The 20,160-nt window shown below is 36.6% G+C and overlaps 1 protein-coding gene across 1 annotated transcript in view; it reads right to left on the bottom strand.

Annotated features, from left to right (window-relative positions):
• Positions 1-16,418: 16,418 nt before the first annotated feature.
• The window catches only part of TLL1 (tolloid like 1), a gene marked incomplete at its 5' end in the record, with an annotated part of 167,576 nt that continues 163,834 nt past the window's right edge, over positions 16,419-20,160 (bottom strand). Inside the window, 2 exons of the mRNA XM_081092763.1 lie at positions 16,419-17,365; positions 18,574-18,824. Coding sequence (XP_080948889.1) covers positions 17,234-17,365; positions 18,574-18,824 — 383 coding nt within the window. The 3' untranslated portion in view covers positions 16,419-17,233. The remainder of the gene's footprint in view (positions 17,366-18,573; positions 18,825-20,160) is intronic.

The raw sequence follows: 20,160 nt of genomic DNA, 5'->3' as shown, positions 1-20,160 counted from the left end.
CCTGCCCTGAGTGTGACAGTGGTGGCACCCCAACCCCCTGATGGGCCCTGCTCTGTGGGTGATAGAGGGCGGCGCCCCAACCCCCTGATCCGCTCTGCTCTGTGTGTGACAGGGGGGAGCTCCCCAACCCCCCTGATGGGCCTTTCTCTGTGCGTGACAGGGGGGAGCTACCCAACCCCCTGATTGACCCTGCTCTGTGCGTGACAGGGTAAGGAGCCCCAACCCCCCTGATGGGCCCTGCTCTGTGCGTGACAGGGGGTGGCGCCGCAACCTCCCCATGGACCCTGCTTTGAGTGTGACAGGGGGCGGTGCCCCAACCCCCCAATCGGTCCTACCCTGAGCGTGACTGAGGGTAGCATCGCAACCTCCCAATCCGCCCTGCTCTGGTCATGACAGGGGGCGGCGCCCCAACTCCCCAATCGGTCCTGCTCTGAGCCCGACCAGGGGCTGCACTTAGGGATTGGGCCTGCCCTCTGCCACCCGGGAGCAGGCCTAAGCCAGCAGGGCGTTATCTCCCGAGGGGTCCCAGACTGCGAGAGGGCACAGGCCAGGCTAGGGACCCCCCGTCCCCCCCAAGTGCACAAATTCTTGTGCACTGGGCCTCTAGTGTAATATAATGCTGAATTGGATTTGTAATACAGCTTTTCACATAGATTTATGGACCGGCAAACAGATGAGAATAACATTTCAAATATTTTACTTTATTCAGTTGTCTCACACATTAATACAGTAGCAAATATATATGTTAAATGCACTATGCTTTGTGAAGCAACAACCTCAAAACAGTTTTTAGAAATTTGAATGCTGACCAATATTAATGTTAACACGCACATTTTAAAGATATGTGTAGCTCTCTGGCAGCTTAATATATTCTCAAGCAGAGTTAGAGGGAAGTACCCAGTCTGGCCCTGCCTGCCAGCTGCTGTCTCAGAGAAAACTCCCAGCCCACACAATTCCCTGTTTTCCTTAAAGTCATTCTTTACTATCTTCTTTTGAATTGAAGCCCAGTATCTCACATCAGCACTTTGGATCACAATGATTTCATCCTTTTAAAATTCCTCTTTTCTACATAGAAACGTATGCAGTGTCTTTTTATGATTTCAAAAATTGCTCAAACTCCATGACCACCCGAGTCTGAAAAAAAGGTTCCTTTCTCTTCTTTTATATCTCATCGATTGTCCATGTACTAGATACAGATAGCGATACTACATTCCCTGTTGTTTCTTTCCTCTGTTTGCATATAATCCGTTTTCTCTTTTTTTATTTTTAGTCTTTCATCTCATTTCATAAACTCCTTGAACAGAAGCTGTGTCTCCAATGTCCTCCAGTCCTCTGTACTGTGTTGTAGAGAACCTTGAATATGACAATTTCTGAGTAAATATCTCTTGCTTTGCTTTGAATGACAGCATATTCTATTAAAATTTTGAGCCTGGTAGTTTTCTCCAGAAAAATACTACTACAAAGCTGACCAAAATATTAGCAAATATGGTATTTCTAGTACTATATCATTGCTTCTGTGAGGCTAGCCAAATAAGGTGTCAGTTTTACACAATAATAATTTGACATATGCCTTTGAAGAATTTTTAAAAATCTCTGTGCCTTATTCTAGAGAAATCATTTTGGAAGATGAAACTTGGAAGGGCACCTATAAAGGGATTAAGTAAGAACAGAGCTATAATATTAGAACCCACACATTGGCAGTCACACTTTTAAAGAAAAAGTCTCTAAAAAAACCCAATTTTTGCCAAACTCTACTATAATTACAGCAAATGAGTTTAAATATGATAGTAACAAAAATCAGTAGCCAAGATATATCTGGGGAAGACAATAAAATGCACCCCAACCAGATTTTAAGAGTTACGGATTGTTCTTAGTGTACGAAGACAAGCAAGTACACAACTCAACTACACGACAATGATGAGAAAGCACTAAATACACAGAAAATGTTTTGTTCTACTGTCTATATAGTGGCCAATATGTTTTATATTTATATATAAATAACTAAGAAGCTAACTCAAATAAATGTTTTGGTTAACAATGGCAATGTTAATACTTAATGTTTATTAAATTTTTAATATGTTCCAAATATTTGTTTCATATTTCATGCAAATTATCTCATTTTATTCTCCCTAAATTTTGAAAAAAATAAGTTGCAACCTTTACAAATAATCACACTTAGACCTAAGTAGTGGAACTGGATTACACTGCAGGCTGTCTGATTCTAAAACACTTGTGCCCACAAATTAAGTTCTCTGCAAGATGCAAAATATTTTCTTCATTGAGTTAAAAATTAATAGTAAAGTTTATAGTCACTCAGAGCTGAGATTGACACAGAACATCTATAACAGATAACACACGTTTAATTGTTTTTGCTGCTTAATATATTTCTGTGCAATTAAAACAATTCTACATTTACTTACATCTTACAAAGTAAAATGGAATGTGATAATGCAGTGTTACGCTTTTAAAATTAATCCTTATTGTAGTCATGATGGTTTTACTTTTGTCAAAACTTATTTTCTCTTAGTTAGTGATTGAGCCTGATCTTCATCCGTTTCTCTGGAATTATGTACTAACGGCTCTTTATAGACAGAGAAACAGGAAAAGTAATGAGTGGCACATTCCATGGGGGTCGCAAAGATAAGTACTAAATTTTAAACTTTTGTGAAGTAAATATAAAAAGAGAACCTGAAGGAGAGATGGACCACATGCCTTCACACATAGTCTGCATTAGTTTTATCCTGCACAAAAGTTCATAGCAATGAAGTCACTCTCTCCCAATCTGGAACAGAAGTAGATAAATGTGATGTTGAGCTTTCTTAAAGTTTAAGGAACTCGCTTTTGAATACAAGAAAGAAAGATGTTGAAATCTAATCGTTTAATTTTGTATGTCACAATTGCTGTGACAATAGCAATTATTACATTTGGTTGGACTTCTGTTCATATGCGAGATCTTCTAAACTTCAGATCCAACAAGAGAAAATTTAGAACTAAATTTCTCCAAGATCGAAATAATACATTGGTCTGACATCTGCAAAATCATACTTTCCTTGGCAGCATCTTGGTCTCCTGTTTCTCTTTTCTTTGCATGTTGAATGGGCCAAGAAGCTTACAGCTGGAAAGTGGTCTAATGTTAAATGTGTCCTTCCCACAATATTATACTAGGCAGAAATGTGTAAGCAGAACACATATCTCCTTCTCTTTCCTCCCCCACCCACTATGGAGAGGAAATGTACACACAGAATTGAGGCAGATTCCAGGCAATTGATTGTGTAAACAAAGCCTTGATAACAGGCCCTGAAATTTGGCAGAAAGTTCAGAAGACTTCAAATGAGCCATGAATATCTTATTTAGTAGATACATAATGTGGCACACATACCCAAACATTAGAGAAGAAAACAAGAAGCTGGTGTTTAGAGAACAGATGTGATATGATGCTTTAATATTAAAAATAAATACTCAAATAGAAAGATCTCATTTGAAAATATTTTTAAATGAGTGAAATAAATGCTGTCATACCTTAATATTTAGCTGGGTGGGAAGAAATTTAAATTGGAGCTGTTGGACCTTGGGCCAGTCACTCAGAGACATGGACTAGGTTTTTCTTTCTCAAAAATGAAATGAACAAACGGAATTATCTCTGAGGTGTTAAACCTCTAAAATGACATAATCCTAAGAAGTACCAATGCACTTCTGAAAAATTGCTTGTGAAATAAACACCTTTGCAAAAAAAAGGTTTTATATTAAATTCTAATAGGAGGCAGGAAATAATAGAGAATATTAAGCAATGAATGGCGGAAATAGTTATTTGACTATGAGGGACAGAGTAGATATAAATAACCAAAATAAAAGCTGACTTCTTAAAAGATTAGTAATAAATCTTTTCACCAGTTTTGTAATGATCATTTCTTATAAGAAAAAGTACACCACATAATAGTATGCTAACTAAAAGAGTATTCATTCAACAAATATTTATTAAACACCGACTTTGTCCCAAAGTAGGGCTAGGCCATTGTTATAGGTGCTCTGAATATAGCAGTGAAAAGATAAAAATCCCTGGCCTCATGAATTTCAAATTCTAACTTTATGCAGACACATACATGCATACATACATACAGGGTACAATATGACTAAGTTTCAGAAAGATACTGTTCCCAAGAAAGGCAATCCAACAATAATATCAAAAATAAGCCGAAACCGGTTTGGCTCAGTGGATAGAGCGTCGGCCTGCGGACTGAAAGGTCCCAGGTTCGATTCTGGTCAAGGGCATGTACCTGAGTTGCGGGCACATCCCCAGTGGGGAGTGTGCAGGAGGCAGCTGGTCGATGTTTCTCTCTCATCGATGTTTCTAACTCTCTCTCTCCTTTCCTCTCTGTAAAAACTCAATAAAATATATTAAAAAAAAATAAGACTGATCTGTAAGTTCAGATCTCCCATAATCCTTCTTAAAATCCCCCCTTCCCCTTTCCAATCCTCTCCAACATCAACATTCTTCTAATCTCTGTCTATGTACCCTTCACTCTTGGTTCTGTAGTCCAACTTATTCTATTTCCCCCACAGGTGAATTTTTCTTTCTTCTTTTATCAACCCTTTCTTCTAAGTTCTTCTTTTAAAATAAGGAGTATATTGTTTTCATAATAATCACACAATATCACACAATATCACATATTTTTCATTCTTAGGCCTCTTAATTTGATTCATCTATTGCTTGCCTGAACTTTTTAGAAGAATATTTACTAAGGAATACATTTCCTGAGTTGTTTCATATTTTAAACTATTCCTTTATATTTGAGTGGTAAGTTAACTGACTATAATGTTGAATAATTACCCACCTTTTCTTGGGCATTTATAATAATTTATTCAAGAAGTGTTTATTGAGCACATATTATGTGCCACAAACTGCTGCAGGTGCTGTGGTTATAGCAGTGAATAAGTGAGATCTGGTCCCTGCTCTCATGGATCTTTATCTAAATCATCTATAGACACATCTCGGTTCCCTTTGGCATTAATGGTTATTGTGGAAATGTGTGAGGAAGAAGTGATTTTTCATTTTTCAAGTTTCTTGTTTTATCCAGGTAGAATGCCTGCATAAGGATATTTTCATTCTTATGATAGTTCATCGCTGTGCTGAGATAAGATTCAGTGTGTGCCCTTTCAATTTGTAGATGCAATCATTTCTTCATTTCAGGGAAATTCCTCTGTGCTGTATCATTTAGTATTGTCCCTTCCATGTGGGTTATCTCCTTCAGAGACACAATTGTTTTATGTCAGGTTATCCCGTTCACCTGTCCAGTTATAGCCTTCTTATGCTTTGCTTCTTTTCTCTCTGTCTTTACTGTGATTGTCTCAATATTTTCTTCCATTTTGGGGACTTAATGTTCAGCTGGGCCTATTCTCCTCATTGAGGTGTCATTTGTTCCTTAGAATGCTAGCTTGCCAGATCATTTCTTGTTATATTGCTCATGCTTAACGTGACAAGCTCTGTCCAGAATCTCTAATTATTCTTATAGAGTGTGACAGAATTGTAAATGTTGTGTGATTCCATTTCTAGATTATCTAGATTACTGTTCTCTGGGTGCAACAGTTTGAGGGCTAAGTATTACGGTACATTCATTGGGAGAAAACACAGAGAGCTGAGCTGAGCTCTCTGATCACTGTGGGTGAATGGGCTCTGCCCTTCTGATATTGGACAGTTCTCTTTCCACATTCGCTCCACCCAGGGAGGGGTGTGTCATATTCCAGGATGGGGAATGCCTTAGAATTTGTGAGGCTTTCTCTTCTGGGTCTCTAAAGCTATTACTTCAATATGAGAAGCCAGTTCTACCTCTCTACAAAAAGACAGCCTACTTTTACATATACCAGTATACTTTTCACCTTTCTCTACAAAACTAACATTTATACTGATAAACAGAAGAGGAATTGAATAAGTGTACACCTCAAGCCTGCCTTTTTCCAAATCTGCAGACATACAAAATTATATATTAACACATCACAACTGCCTGAGGAAGAGCAGAAATGAGGTGAGGAAACATTCAAATTTTCTGTAACTATCTCCACCCCTGAATACCATGGTTCATTGATTAATACCTTTATCCAGGTGGGGACATTGAGTGATAAAAACAGGAAAGCCTAAGCTAAAAAAAAAAAGTTGGAAGTAACCTTAGACTTACCTACAAGCTATTCCGACCTCCTAAGGTGGGACTTTGTAGCTGTATATGGTAACTTCACTGAGGATGAGACTTCATTCTGAGCTGAAAGTCAGTGTATCCAAAGTCAACAATAATAGCTAAACTCAAAAGAGAAGGAATCAGGATGCCCCTCTAGTGTTACACTGGCATTTAGGGATGCCACTGGGGAGCTGGCCAAGTGTGTGTCATGTCCTTGGAGCTATATAGAGACAGTGAACTAGAGAGGGTCTTAGTAACCTAGAAACAGCTAGAGAGCATGAGACAGCAGGAAGACCAACTTATTGGAAAGTGGCCACTGGAGCTGTCACAACCAACAGTAAGGGAAGCTCCTGAGAGCTGCTGCATAATCCAGCAGATGCTGGAGTTGAGGAAAAGTCAACAGCAACATTTCAAAGAATTGTTAAAAGATGGTCTCTCCATAGAAGAATGGAACAGACTGAAGAATTTCTGAGGGAAGAGTGGGGGCAGGAAAAGACTAACCAAAGAACTTACATGCATACTAGAGGCTCAGTGAACAAAAATTGGTGCACGGGGGAGGGGGGGATGGGAGAACACCCTCAGCCTGGCCTGTGCCCTTTCACAGTCTGGGAGTCCTCAGGGGATGTCCTACTGAGCGGGCCTAAGCTGCAGTCTGACCTCCCTCTGCAGGAGGCGACTGGGCCAGCCAATCAGGGGATGGCACCGCCCTCATCACCCTACCGCTGCTGCCGCCCGGCCTCCCTCTGTGGGAGGCGACCAGACAGGGGATCAGGGGACAGTGCCAGCCCCCCGCACCCACCACACACATCACCATTCCCTCCCTCTGTCCACTGGCATGTGCCTTGGCTGGCCTGGTGCCACCTGCTCACCGGCCGCACTGGCCGTGCCAACTGGCCGTTCCGCTGTTCGGTCAATTTGCATATCATGCTTTTATTATATAGGATATGCATAACCCATGGACACAGACAGTGAGGAAGGCCTGAGGAGGGGGAGAGAAAGGGGAGAAGAGGTTGGGGGGAGGGAGGACATCTGTAATACTTTCAACAAAAATAAATTTTAAAAACAGAGAAAGACAAAAATAAAGTTGACTTGATAGATTTTGATCAGTTGAATCAAACCTATGAATGCACAGATACATTAATGTAAACTAAAAATTATGATACCAATCATATCAGAGGTAAACTTGTTTTCACTGACTAAGGGCATATTGAGGTGTATTAAAGAGCATTGGCCTGACATCTTTAGGATTTGGTCTCTAGGTTTGGTTTTGTTCATTAACTTACATGAGTTATTAGGTACATGGGTTTCAATTTCTGCAATTATACATTGAGGAAGTTGGAGTGGTGACCACCAAGGTTCCCTGAACCTCTAACTTTTCCGTTGTTAAGCACTCTTGAATTCTTAGGTGTATTTACTCTGCTTTCTTTAGAGAAATTCTCCAACATTTTGCTAAAACAATAAATTGTCAATAGAAAAAATTCTCTCTCTCTCTCTCTCTCTCTCTCTCTCTCTCTCTCTCTCTCTCACACACACACACACACACACTCACACACACACTCACACACACACACACACACTCACACACACACTCACACACACACACAGAGGCCCTCCGAGTTAGAAGCTCTCAAAGATGTTAGACATCAGAATCACCAGACTAAACATCATCCAGGAATGGACAAAGACATGACATCAGGAGAGAGAGTACAAATTATTGATTTTTGCAAAATACCCCTTGCTCTGGAGAGAAAATGTTTTTTTCCCAAGAAATTTAATAATTTCAAAGTTTTGCAACTCTGGGTATGGTGTCAACCCAATTACAGAGATTTTGATTTTGAGCTCATTCATCATATCCAACCGTGAACTAGGAAAATAAAGTCACTCTAAATGAAGAGTGTAATTGAGTAAGCCTGCAGGCTGTCCTGGACTCTGTCTCTGTGGAAATCAGAGCTGGACTTTGGAAGGTAATGCATATCAGTCTCCTCAGTTTCTCAAACAGGATGTCACCTCTGCTCCCGGACACCTGGAATTTAAATTACATGGATACTACCACCACCAAGAGGGATCGAAGGGATGCCCTTCAGGCACGGGTCCCAGGACTCACTGTAAATAGACTGTGACGCAGCACTTGCCCAAGGCTGGCTTGAGGGTGCTGACATAGCACAGGCACCCCCTAAGAACATGTGAAATCTTTACTCAAGTTCCTCCAAACTCTATCCCTCTGTTAAGGCAAATGTCAGGTTTTTGAAGGAAAAAGGTCTGGATCACATTATCTTAATTCCCTATCTTAATTTTAGCGAGCTAAGATGTCAATGTTATATTCTCCATTTTGCTCAGTCATAATTTAAGAAACTCCAGTATAAAAAAATGTGATCTTCCATTTTATAAGGCTGTATTAAGGACTCAAGATAACCTCAGTTAAAACATTCACAATCCATTTTCCTAGAAGTTGAGGAAAATAAAATATTTGTTTCTTTCCATCAGGTTCTGTAATGTTGTGTAAGGACATATGCAGGCACCTGGTAGACCTCGTTAAAATTCCAGCCATTTCACTTACTGGTTGTGTGATAGTAAACAGATTGCCCCATAGGCAGAATCAGGATAATCATAGTGTTGGCCTCATAGGATTAGGTTTAAGTAAATTACCATACGTAGAGAGATGAAATGACTGGTAGATAGTGACCTAATACAAAAGGGCAGGGAAGACATGATAATAACTCCCCCTTGGTAAGCAGCAATGGAGACAGAAGCAAACTGAGAGAGAACTGGAAGGTAATATCGACAAGTCTTGGTACAGCAGAAGGATTTCTAACATTACACCTCGATTTAGTGGTTATACAACTGGAGGAGAAATTACGTCATTCCTGAAAGCAGAGTGCATAGAATCCTGACTTCAGTTGGGATATATTGAGTTTGGGGTATTTTTGAAATACCTGGTTGGCAGTTTGATACTCAGATCAGGAACATAACAAAGCAGTCTGCACTGGCTCTGTAGATGTGGAAATTACCAGTTTCATATGAGGACTGGAGGGTAGGGAAATAGTTTCAAATGAAAATAGACCCACAATTGAGACCTGAGGAACTGCAAAGGGCATTACAACATTATCACACTAATACAGTAATATTAATTCATACAAACGAATACATCTACCTCATACTTAAGTCAATCTTAAAAATCCACACTAATAAGAAGTAAGGATAATGGACATAGGTAATCCCAACTGATAGAAGTAAGACAAAATGTTGTTCAAAACATGATATAAAATAGGTTAATATTAGTGTATTTTAATCATTATACTCATATCCAATATTGAGAAGTTAAGTACATTTGATTAACTGTGACAATATTAAGGATTGCATTACTGACATTCTTCCTTATAAAAAGTGACCTCACAATTTGGTTAGTCTATAATAAAAGAAGAATTATCTGGCTACTCACAATGGCTTTACTTGGTTTATTATTCCCAAATATAAAATTTTAAAAAGTATTCTGACATCCTTAACACTTTCTTCAAGCTTATTTGCACACATATCTTAAATAAACTTTAATATGTTAACAACCATAACATTAATGCAGCTATAGGTCTTTAATGCACGTACTAGTAAGTCCTCAGGGATAAAAAAGGTACTACATAGAATAAATATCATAGGCACAATATTATAGTCTATAAAATATTGTGAAAGTTAAAAATGAATGAGGTTGTTAGTACTCTTTACTATGTCATACAGTTTTGCCATTTGTAAAAATGAATTTATCTTGTAGGATTATTCTGAGGATTAAATAAATTAATGTAATTTAAAGATCTTAAAATAGTGCCTGGCACATGAAAAGAGATTAATATATGCTAGTATAAAAAGTATATTATGGAGTATTGTGGTGCTTTCTTCGGTAAATGATTGTATATTTTTAAGGAAACAATATATTTAAAATACTTATTCAAGTAGAAATTAATTTTAGAAAGAAAAATAATCAAGAAAAAGATTGGTTCCAATTCATCAGTAGTTGAAAGTAACACTAAACTTTCCTGAAAATGAAATATTAAGTGAAAAGCAAATTTTCATGAGGAAATTTAATATATGTTGGAAAACTGAATGCAATGAGTGATTATTAATGCAATAATTGGGGAAGAAGACCAGCTGTCATAATAGGTATAGCGCATATCTAACATATATGTAGATAGATTGGTAGGTGTATAGGAAGGTAGATAGATAGATAGATAGATAGATAGATAGAGAGATAGATAGATAGATAGATAGATAGATAGATAGATAGATAAAAGAGCAGTATAGGTATAGTTATTTCCCTAAGAACAATCAACTATTTTAATAGGGATAATTGGAAAAAATAGAACATTAATTATATAAAAAAGATCAATGAAACTAAGAGCTGGTTCTTTGAAAAAACAAACACAGTTGACAAATCTTTAGTTAGACTTACCAAGCAAAAAAGAGGACTCAAGTAAATAAAATTGTAAGTCAAAGAGGAGACAATACAACCAATACTGTGCACATACAAAGGATCATAAAAGTTTCTATGAACAAATACAGACCAACAAATTGGATAGCCTAGAATAAGTGGATACATTTTTATTATTACACAACCTACTGAATCATGAAGATGAATTATGAAATAGAAAATCTGAACTGACCAATTACTAGTAAGGAGATTGACTGAGTAGTCAAACAAACAAAATTCCTGGCCCAACTTCCCGATACTCAGTTCTGAAAGTTTGAATGGCTTCTCTAAAACCAGGCAAGAGGACAAGAAATTTTCTATATCATTGAATGGAATTCTTGGTTGATGGGTAAGACACCTTCCAAGTGCTAGATATGGTCAAGTAGCTATCCAAAGGGTTTGCACTGTCATTCCATCCAGGAGTGTGTAAGAGTTCCTGTGCTATATACAGCATTGCAAACTCTGGAAGTGTTTAAGACTTTAAGTTTTACAAATGCAATGGATATATAACAGTTTCCCACTTTTTAAATTTGAAGTTTTTAAATAATAGCCATGTCAAACATGTTTTCATCTGTTTATTGACCATTCTGCTTTCCTCTTCTGTGAATCACCCATACATATCCTTTGCACATTTATCTCTTACATAGGTTAGCTATCTTTTTCTGTAAAGGGCCAAAATAGTATTTTAGGACATATGGGCCAACATGCAATTGTCCTCAACTTTTTAACTAGTCTTAGCTCATGGGCTGAGCACAAGGAGGAAGCGCGCTGGATTTGGGTCAGAGCATGTAGCTTGTCAACCCTTCATCTATTGGGTGGTTTATATCTTATTGAATTTTAGGATTCCTTTATATACTCTGAGTTCAAATCCTTCGTCAGGTATATAGATTGCAAATATTTTATATCTTAATATCTCTCTCACTGAGACCTTAGTATTCTAATTTATCATCATGGATTACAATTTTTTTTAAACGATTTTGACAATTTTATATATTTTGAGGGTCTGTTCTTACATTCATCCAACTTCAAGTTTTTAAAATTTGTTTTAAAATGTTTAAATGTATTATTTATTGTTATCATTATGGAGTCACCACCAGATGAACTTTTATGCCTCAAGATTTAATTTAATATTTCTATAGAAACACTAACTATTTTTTAGCTTAGAAGTATCTGATGTGACTTCCAACTTTCCTGGTACTATGTTTTACAAGCAACTTTTCTAAAAGCTTATAAATGTATTCATGATCCAATGTGAGTATATCATTTCTTAAATTAAAAGTTGTAGTCTGATTTTTTATTGTGATTTATATTTACTTTGATTACCAGTATATTTGATTTTCTTCCTCATAAAATAGAGACAATAAAATACAACTCATAGTTGTGAGGAATAAGTGAGTCAATGTCAGGCATTAAAAAGAAAACACTGACAGATGTCAAATTTTAAATATTTGTGAGCCCTCCCTTTAAATATCATAAAGGAATCATGATTTAAAATTATTGTTTTTAACTAAATTTTTATAGTTACTCTTATAAAATTTCCTAGAAGAGCTTTTGATGGATATGAAGTTTGTCAGTCCTTAAATTTTTGAAGAGTTAAATATTAAGACTAATAGTCGAGCCCTAGCTGGTTTGGCTAAGTGAATAGAGCATCAGCCTGCAGACTGAAGGGTCTCAGGTTCGATTCCAGCCAAGGGCACATGCCCAGGTTGCAGGTTTGATCCCCAGTGGCGGGTATGCAGGAGGCAGCCAATGAGTGATTCTCTCTCATCATTGATCTTTCTCTCTCTCTCCTCCCTTCCTCTCTGAAATCAATAAAACTATTTAATAAAAGAAAATAAAAAGACTAATAGTCATATAATATTAGTGAATAGAAGCATCATTGGATCTGCTTTTTACAATATAATTTGCAAAATACACTGATGCATTGAGCTCATGTGTAAACTACTATGCATCAGTTTGAATAACCTTAGTTGCTATTTTTATTTCAGAGGCAAATATGCTCTAAAAGTTTGATAGGCCAAAAATAAAATGCTATATAACTAATTTTTCAACTATATGAAAAATATGGGTAGAGAGAGCAGAGTAAGGGCAGTTGGATTGGTGAAGCGATTAGTTTGTATTCGTATAGAAATTACACATAACACAAATAATTTCATCACTTACTCAACGCCTTCACCCTGGCAACAAAGGCAAAACAAGACCCAGCTGCCAGGACCTTCTATCTTCTATCTAGCTGCATATTGGCTTCTTAGGTCTTCTCTTTCATAAGCTTTAACCCAGATATATTTCCACCTCCAAGTCTTCTAAAATTAGAAACTGATATTTATTGTATTAAAAATTGTTATTTGAGATATTGTGTGAGATATTGTATGTAAAGAGGCCTATAACCTCTTTGGAATCATCCTGCATCAGTGTCTGCAGAAATGAGGTGTCAAAGTGCAAATTCAAATCACATGTGGTGAGCCTGGATTCAGGTTGAATACCATGGTGGGTAGTGAAAGACGGGTGCGTTGAAGGCTGGACAATGAGAAAGAGTAGATGTCAAAAGAAAGTTCAGAGACTAATAATAATATCTCAGCATGTATCAGAGCCAGCTTTATCAACAATTTTTTTTCTAAGCTAATGACAAAATTTTTCAATTTTATAATAACACTAAAAGACTAAAAGCTAAGTATTCACTATGCATTGAAGCATAAAATGCTTCCATTCATTCACAGACCAGCTTTTTTTCCTTTTTACTAAGCTCATATTACACATTTTTTCTTATAATAAAGGCATGCCCAGGCTGGTTTGGATTAGTGGTTAGAGCATCGGCCCACAGACTGAAGGGTCCCGAGTTTGATTCTGGCCAAGGGCACATACCTCCGTTGTAGGCTTGATCCTCCGCCCTGTTGGGGTGGGAGACACATATCAATGTGTCTCTCTCACATCGATATTTCTTTCTCTCTATATCCCTTCCTCTCTCTCTAAAAAATCAATGGGAAAATATCCTCAGGTGAGGATTAAAAAAAAGGGAGAGAGAAAAAGAAGGCATTACTGTAGTTCAAATTATAAAACTTTAGGAGGTAATTATTTTTCCTGCTTCTCTTCTCATGCCAGATTTAACAAGTGGTATAAAGGTTTTCCAAAAAGTAAATCTAATTCTCATTATCACTGAAAAAATTTCCAAACATTTTGATAATTGCTAAGTAAAAGTCATTTTGCATGCCACACAACTGTAGTTCACTAAATCTAAGCAATCTGTAATTTAATGTTTCTTTTAAAAATAATTTTTATTCTTCTTAAAGAATAATAATTAATCATTAGATGTTTTTAGAGATTTTCTGTGTGGAAGAATAAAATTTCCTATTTGAGGCTTCCCATAAAAATACAGTAGTAATATAAATCAAATAAAGGAGACTAAGATATTTAAAAACAAAACTGAGTAGAATTTGAGTATGACACTGTAATATCTTAAACTTAGTCTTAGATAGCAAAATCCAGCCAATATAAACAGGAAACATTTGGGAGCTTCAAAATATAATTGCTGTTTCTCATTCATTTGTTTAAAAATGTTGTTTTATTCAGGTACATTAAGGCATGATAATAAACTAGATTAATGACTTTTAAAAATAACTTAATAAAATCATATGAAGTGGGAGCAGTTTTTTTCTGTGTACAGGATGCATAGGAGTAAGAACTGTGGCAAATAGAACAACCAATATACTAATGTAGGGGTTGAAAATAATTTACAAAATTAATTTAATAAAATGTCTAGAACAGTAACTAACAATTATTAACAAAACATTGAAGTTGTCTGTATTTGCATTTAACAACACATTTAAGCCAAAGTGGAATTAATATAAATTAGTATGCAGTGAACTGATATGACATAAGATACAATAAAAATTAATGACCACACTCGAGACCTAAGTTATGACGTCGCCATATGCTTTCTAAATACCTTTTAACTTTAACTTCTCGGTTGTGTTGAAGCAGCACATTATAGCCTAATTGTCAACTGGAATATCCAGAATATTTCATAAAGTAGAACACTACATTTCCCTACCACAGCAGATAAAATAATTTAATATTTATTTGAACAAAAGGCCCATGGTTACTAACTTCAAACTATTGTTTTTTTATATTTCTAGTACTAACTGTAGTCCTTAAAGCTATCTACAGTTGATGTTCGAATTGCCATGCTGTTTCTGAAAGGAATAGGTTTATCCTGAAGATTTAATGTAATTCACCCTATAATTTACTCAATGTGGAAAAGTTTCATCATAAAAAAGTCCACTATTTATATACGTTAAGATTGATTTTACTACATTTTGTAGGACAAGCACAGATTTTTAGAAGAGATAAGCTGGCTTTCAACATCTGACTGTACACTGTGACCCTGGGAATATTATGTGTGTTCTTTGAGCCTCAGGTCCTGAACTAGAAAATGAGAACATCATCACAGTTGTCAAAGGGAGCACAAGGTTAAAAAGAGCTAGTACGTGTGCCCAGTCCTAGGCTGGGCATAGTGTCGTACACTGGGTGTTCATGTGTTTTTTCTTTTCTCTTTCCCATTCCTGATAAATTTTGGCTATTTGGAGATTAGTGAAATATATAGAAGTTACTGGAATAAGTCAGCTCCATTAAAATCTTATTACGTTGCAGGCAATAGTTATACATTTCCAAAGTAACATTCAATAAGATGAAAAGATTGGTTTTAAAAATGTATTTACATATTATAATTCATATGCAAGAAAAGATTCTTTAGGGCAACAATAACAAATAAACTATATCTGTGTGTATAGTTTAATTTTGTAAAAATGAAGAAAAATACCCAATTTTATTAAATGTTCAATATTCATGGACAGCTAACAGAAACAAAGCTACTTTATAGAGCGATCTCCATCAACATCAAAACATATCAAAATAGAGTTTCTCTGAAGGAAAGAGCCGTTTTTAATGGGTCGATAATAATTAGAAGTTCCCATTATTTGTCCATGAAACTGCCTAAGAAAGGTGCTACTTCAAACAGGATTCTAGTAGAACTTGGCACATAAATTTTAACTTTTCAAACCGCCCACTACTTTTCACCTTTTAGCTTCACTCAGACAAGCTCACATATACATACATTAATATTAAAAACACACATGGCTTTAAAGCAGAAAATCATTTTCTACAACAAAAGCAGGTCAACATATTTATACCCAATGTTCCGTCAGAGAAATGGATTTTCCTCATAGAGCTGCTAATTAACATACACTATTACGTGCAATATTTCAAAAGATGTGTTTCTAGGAGGATATGGTTGATCATGTGCAAGAATTCTAAGGCATTATAAGTAGTTGTTCCATAGGACAAGTGCTGCCCTTGCGATGATATACTCTTGATACATTTTACAAGTCTTTCGTCTTCAAATGCCACCAGCCAGACAGAGGGAGACATTCATAGTCTACAGGTGGTTGGCTCAAAGTCAAAAGCTTTGTTTAAAAAAATGTTCATGGAATAGCACCATAGAAAGTCTTTCAGAAACAAAACCTTTTTCCAACATTGCATTTTTTGTCTTAAAGTGAATCCCAGGAAGGAAAAAAAAGGAAAGAGAGAGAGAGATCTTTCAGTTCTTACAAGGCCTACTTCCGCTTCATTTTTTTTAAATACAACATTAACCATGACAACATCAACAATAACAACTACAACTACAACAGATCAACAACAAAAGAAAGACAATAGCAGCAGTGGTAACGTGAGTACGAACCACCCAGACAGTCATTTCATTTAGAAGAATCCTGTTCACACCGGTTGGGAATTTTTTTTTTCCAGTTAAGTTCATAAGCCAGCACAAGGCTTCTTGGATTTGGTGTGAAAAGGCAGCACTTCCGCTGAAAGAACTGAGTCTACGGATCAACTGGGCACTTTTCAGCACTTCAATAAATGATGTCTAGAGTTTAATTGCTATAATAGAAACTACTGACATTTCAAAGTTGTCAAAATATCAGTACAATAAAGTGGTCTCAAGATGATCTATGTTTCAAAGAGGTTAATCTGGCCTGCAAATGAAAATAATGAAGCTGAAATATTCCAGTTTCCAAACATTGGACACACCTACATTTAAATTACAAACCACCCTCTTTAAGACTCCTATTTCACAACATTTTACAAGGATCTGGTTTACATTGTGTCCAAGATACAACGCCAAAGCAATTATCCCAAGAAACAAGGAGAGGGTTTTCCAGTTTATGACCTGCAAGATCCTTTCATTTATCCCCAATCTTGCAAAATTGTCGAAAAGAACACTCTGGAGGCCCACAGACCCTGAACCTAATTGTCTGACTTGTGAGGCATCTGCGTCACGCTGTGAGCAAAAGCTTGTGGAGTCTTCCTTGAAGCAGGTCATGCCCTTCCACCAGCTTTATTCATACCGTCAAGCTGGAGTTCAAATACCCTGGCAAAGCTGACCAAGGTTCACTGCCAACTTCTCGTTCAGTACAGAGATAATTCTGGTCATACAGCTTTCTTCTGTTCAGTTTTATTATATAAAACATTGTGCTAATATCTTCATTTAAAAAAACAAACGATGTCTTCTCTCTGTTATGCACATTCCTTTATTTTCTGAAGGAGGTTTTGGTATTAGTTATTTGGTATGCGTGGTATCTTGATACCTAATGCTTTTGTATCTTATATGAAATCCTTTCTTGTTGATTGTGTCATCAGTGTGAAAATGAATCAAAACTGCATCCCCATTTGAATAGATCTCTTCTGGTGGCTGAAGAAAACAAACAAACAACAGAATAAGTCACTTTTCCTTTCATGGAATTCGTGTTTGGGAACTTTTTTGGGGGTATATAATTGAATCCTCCTAAAACCTTGGAAAGTGGATATGAGTGATTTCTTCATTTTACAGATAAGAAAACTTGAGTTTCAGAGAAGCAAATGACACGCTCAAGTTCACACAGTTAGTCAGTAAGGTAGCTGGGCTTTGAGCATACTTAAGCCTGTTTCCAAATTCTGGAACTTGGTGTTTTGTGCCCAAATTTTTAAGCCAAGTTCCTTTGATTTACAAATTAATAAAGTGAGGCTCAGAGAGGATGAAGAGACATTACACTTGTTTCAAGAGCTGCTCTGAGGCAGAGTCACTTCCAGAACCCAAACTTTCCATTCCTTCTAGTTTTAATAATTGAAGTCCAAGAAAGTTTTTTGTTTTCATTTCAGTTGCTATTTGGACAGGAATTTAATAGTGCTAATTAAGCAATAGATACTGATAGACAATAAAAAAAAATTGGGGATAATGTCGTCAAAACAATATATTTACTCAGATATTGAGTCTGTGGATTTGATATTGATGCAGAGGATTCTGGGAAAGAAAGCACTGAGGCTTTCCTTAAGCTTCCCCCTTTATTTTTTAAATTTCTCATTGTGACACGCTCTGGCCTGTACCTGGCAATGTGTCCTGTGCGGAGTGATCCCCTGCGGTTGAATAACATCCCGCTGATCTGCTCGGTGGCGGACCATCCACTCCCACCAAACACATTTGTTGAAAAGAGAATGTCAATCTGAATGGGGGTGCATATTTGTGTTTGTTTTGTGTGTGTGTGCGCTTTAATTTAGGAAGGTGACAACATTGTCAAATGTGTGTGTTTAAGTATATTCCATTTATATTATTAAAAAGTTAAATATTTATTGCACTATAAAGCCAAGAATATAAAATTTAGAATGTGGATGGTAACAAGAAATTATAACTACTGAATTCATCTATCTCTTTTGAAATTATCAAGCAAATTCACCAGAAGTGGTAAGAAGTGGTAAGGCGTGTTATAATGTGTTAGGAAACTGATAATATATCACTTTTTTTTTTTTTTTGTCAAAACACCGCTGTTCTGTATGTTACATATGTTAAGCATGAATTGATAGGCTTTTTTTTTTTTTTTTTTTTTTTTTATCATGGCTATGGTATTCTGTTGGTACTGTATTTACCCCTGATCCACAAAATCGACCAAGCCCCATCGCTGTTGAATCGAGGCCACCAAAGAGCTCAACATAGTCATAGCCACAGTCAGCTTCTTCTTCCACTTCGAAAATCGGGAAAGATAACTCCAGTCGTGAGCCCCGTTCTGACACTAATAGCCATTCACAGTCGACTTGCGCTGGGTAGTTGTTATCGCCAAACTGCGCATGTGAGTAAAGGTCTCTGGGCTTGGATTCCGCTTTCAGGCGGCCACCGCACTCTGCCAGGTGAGAAATGAAACAGGTAAGCTCAATGAGCTTTAACAGGGCAGTTTCCATCCCAATGGAGTCTAACCATGTTCTAACTTCTCAACTTAGAAGTTATTGCTGTCTGCAAAAGGCAGAAGGCATTATCATTCAATTTTATTGAAAACCAAAAAAATTGCATAGTTTGAAAAAAATGGCTTAAAATATTTCAAAAAGTTCCCGTTTTTATCTGTTTCAATTCACAACTGAATCCTATGAATCACTCAAATAACCCTATGGACCCTATGGGTTTCATGAGTTCCTATGGATGGCTCAAAATAATACATCTGGAATTAATTTTCCATGAAAAAAAAGGAGAGAGGATTAAGTCTGCAGGATACCTTTGTAAAGGACGAACATTTGGCTATTGCATGCAAGAGATCTGATTGGCCTGGGAAACATTCCCATCCGCAGGAAATAACAGCCAGCGTGGGGCAATTGCTTATGAGTGGCTTTTGAAATATGTTCAATAGTTCATTTTACATGGTCCCTTTAAAAGAAGATATTTAAATAGAATAAACACACTTCCTGCAAATATACCTATTCATTTACCAAGTCAGCAAAATATAAACAGAGTAGTTTAGCATGTCAGCAATACCATCTTCAAATCCATTGAAAACACTTTGCAAGCTCCCAGAGCGTCTTCTACAGAATTCTGGGAAATGGAAAATGAAGCTCAATAAGAAAGGAAAAAGAAGGGAAGAGAAGCCCAGGGGTGGCCTTCATTTTAATTTGGAAAGACAAGTTTGTTCATTTCCTGAAAAAGTATTAAATTCCGGGAGAGGTCCTGTAATTTGACCTATAAGTGCTTTTAGTGGTGGGCATTCTACTTTAATTGAGTTAGATCAAAATAATTTCCTTTCTAAGGAGCATAATAATGTATCATTTGATTTTTAAATGGCATTGAAAGTGTGATGATTTGTGCTACAGAAAAGTCCTACCAGACCATGCCATGTTTTAAAACATTACTTTCTCTCCACATTTCTCCTTTTTTCCTGTATTATAGCTGCATCCTCTGAGCGAATACACCGGGTTTTTCTTTTTATTGGAAAGATTTGTTCCTTACAATTCATTTATTTAAAACTGTAACAATAACATTGCTACCAGATTAAAATAAAATTGGACCTATAAGAAACCAGATCTACTGTCAGGGGAAAACACTATTCTCCAATGAAGTCCATTTCCAGTGAATTTGGACAGTATTACTTGAGGAAAAGTAGCCATAAAGCTATATTAAAGCATATTTCCAATCACCTGGTTTCAAAATTTGTAATGTTAGAAGCTTTTCTTGTGAATAAAATTAAAATTGTA

Source organism: Myotis nattereri (assembly GCF_964212035.1).
Source record: "Myotis nattereri genome assembly, chromosome: 5".
NCBI lineage: Eukaryota > Metazoa > Chordata > Mammalia > Chiroptera > Vespertilionidae > Myotis > Myotis nattereri.
The sequence above is the reverse complement of the archived record's forward strand: the minus strand, read 5'-3'. Positions and strand labels throughout refer to the sequence as shown.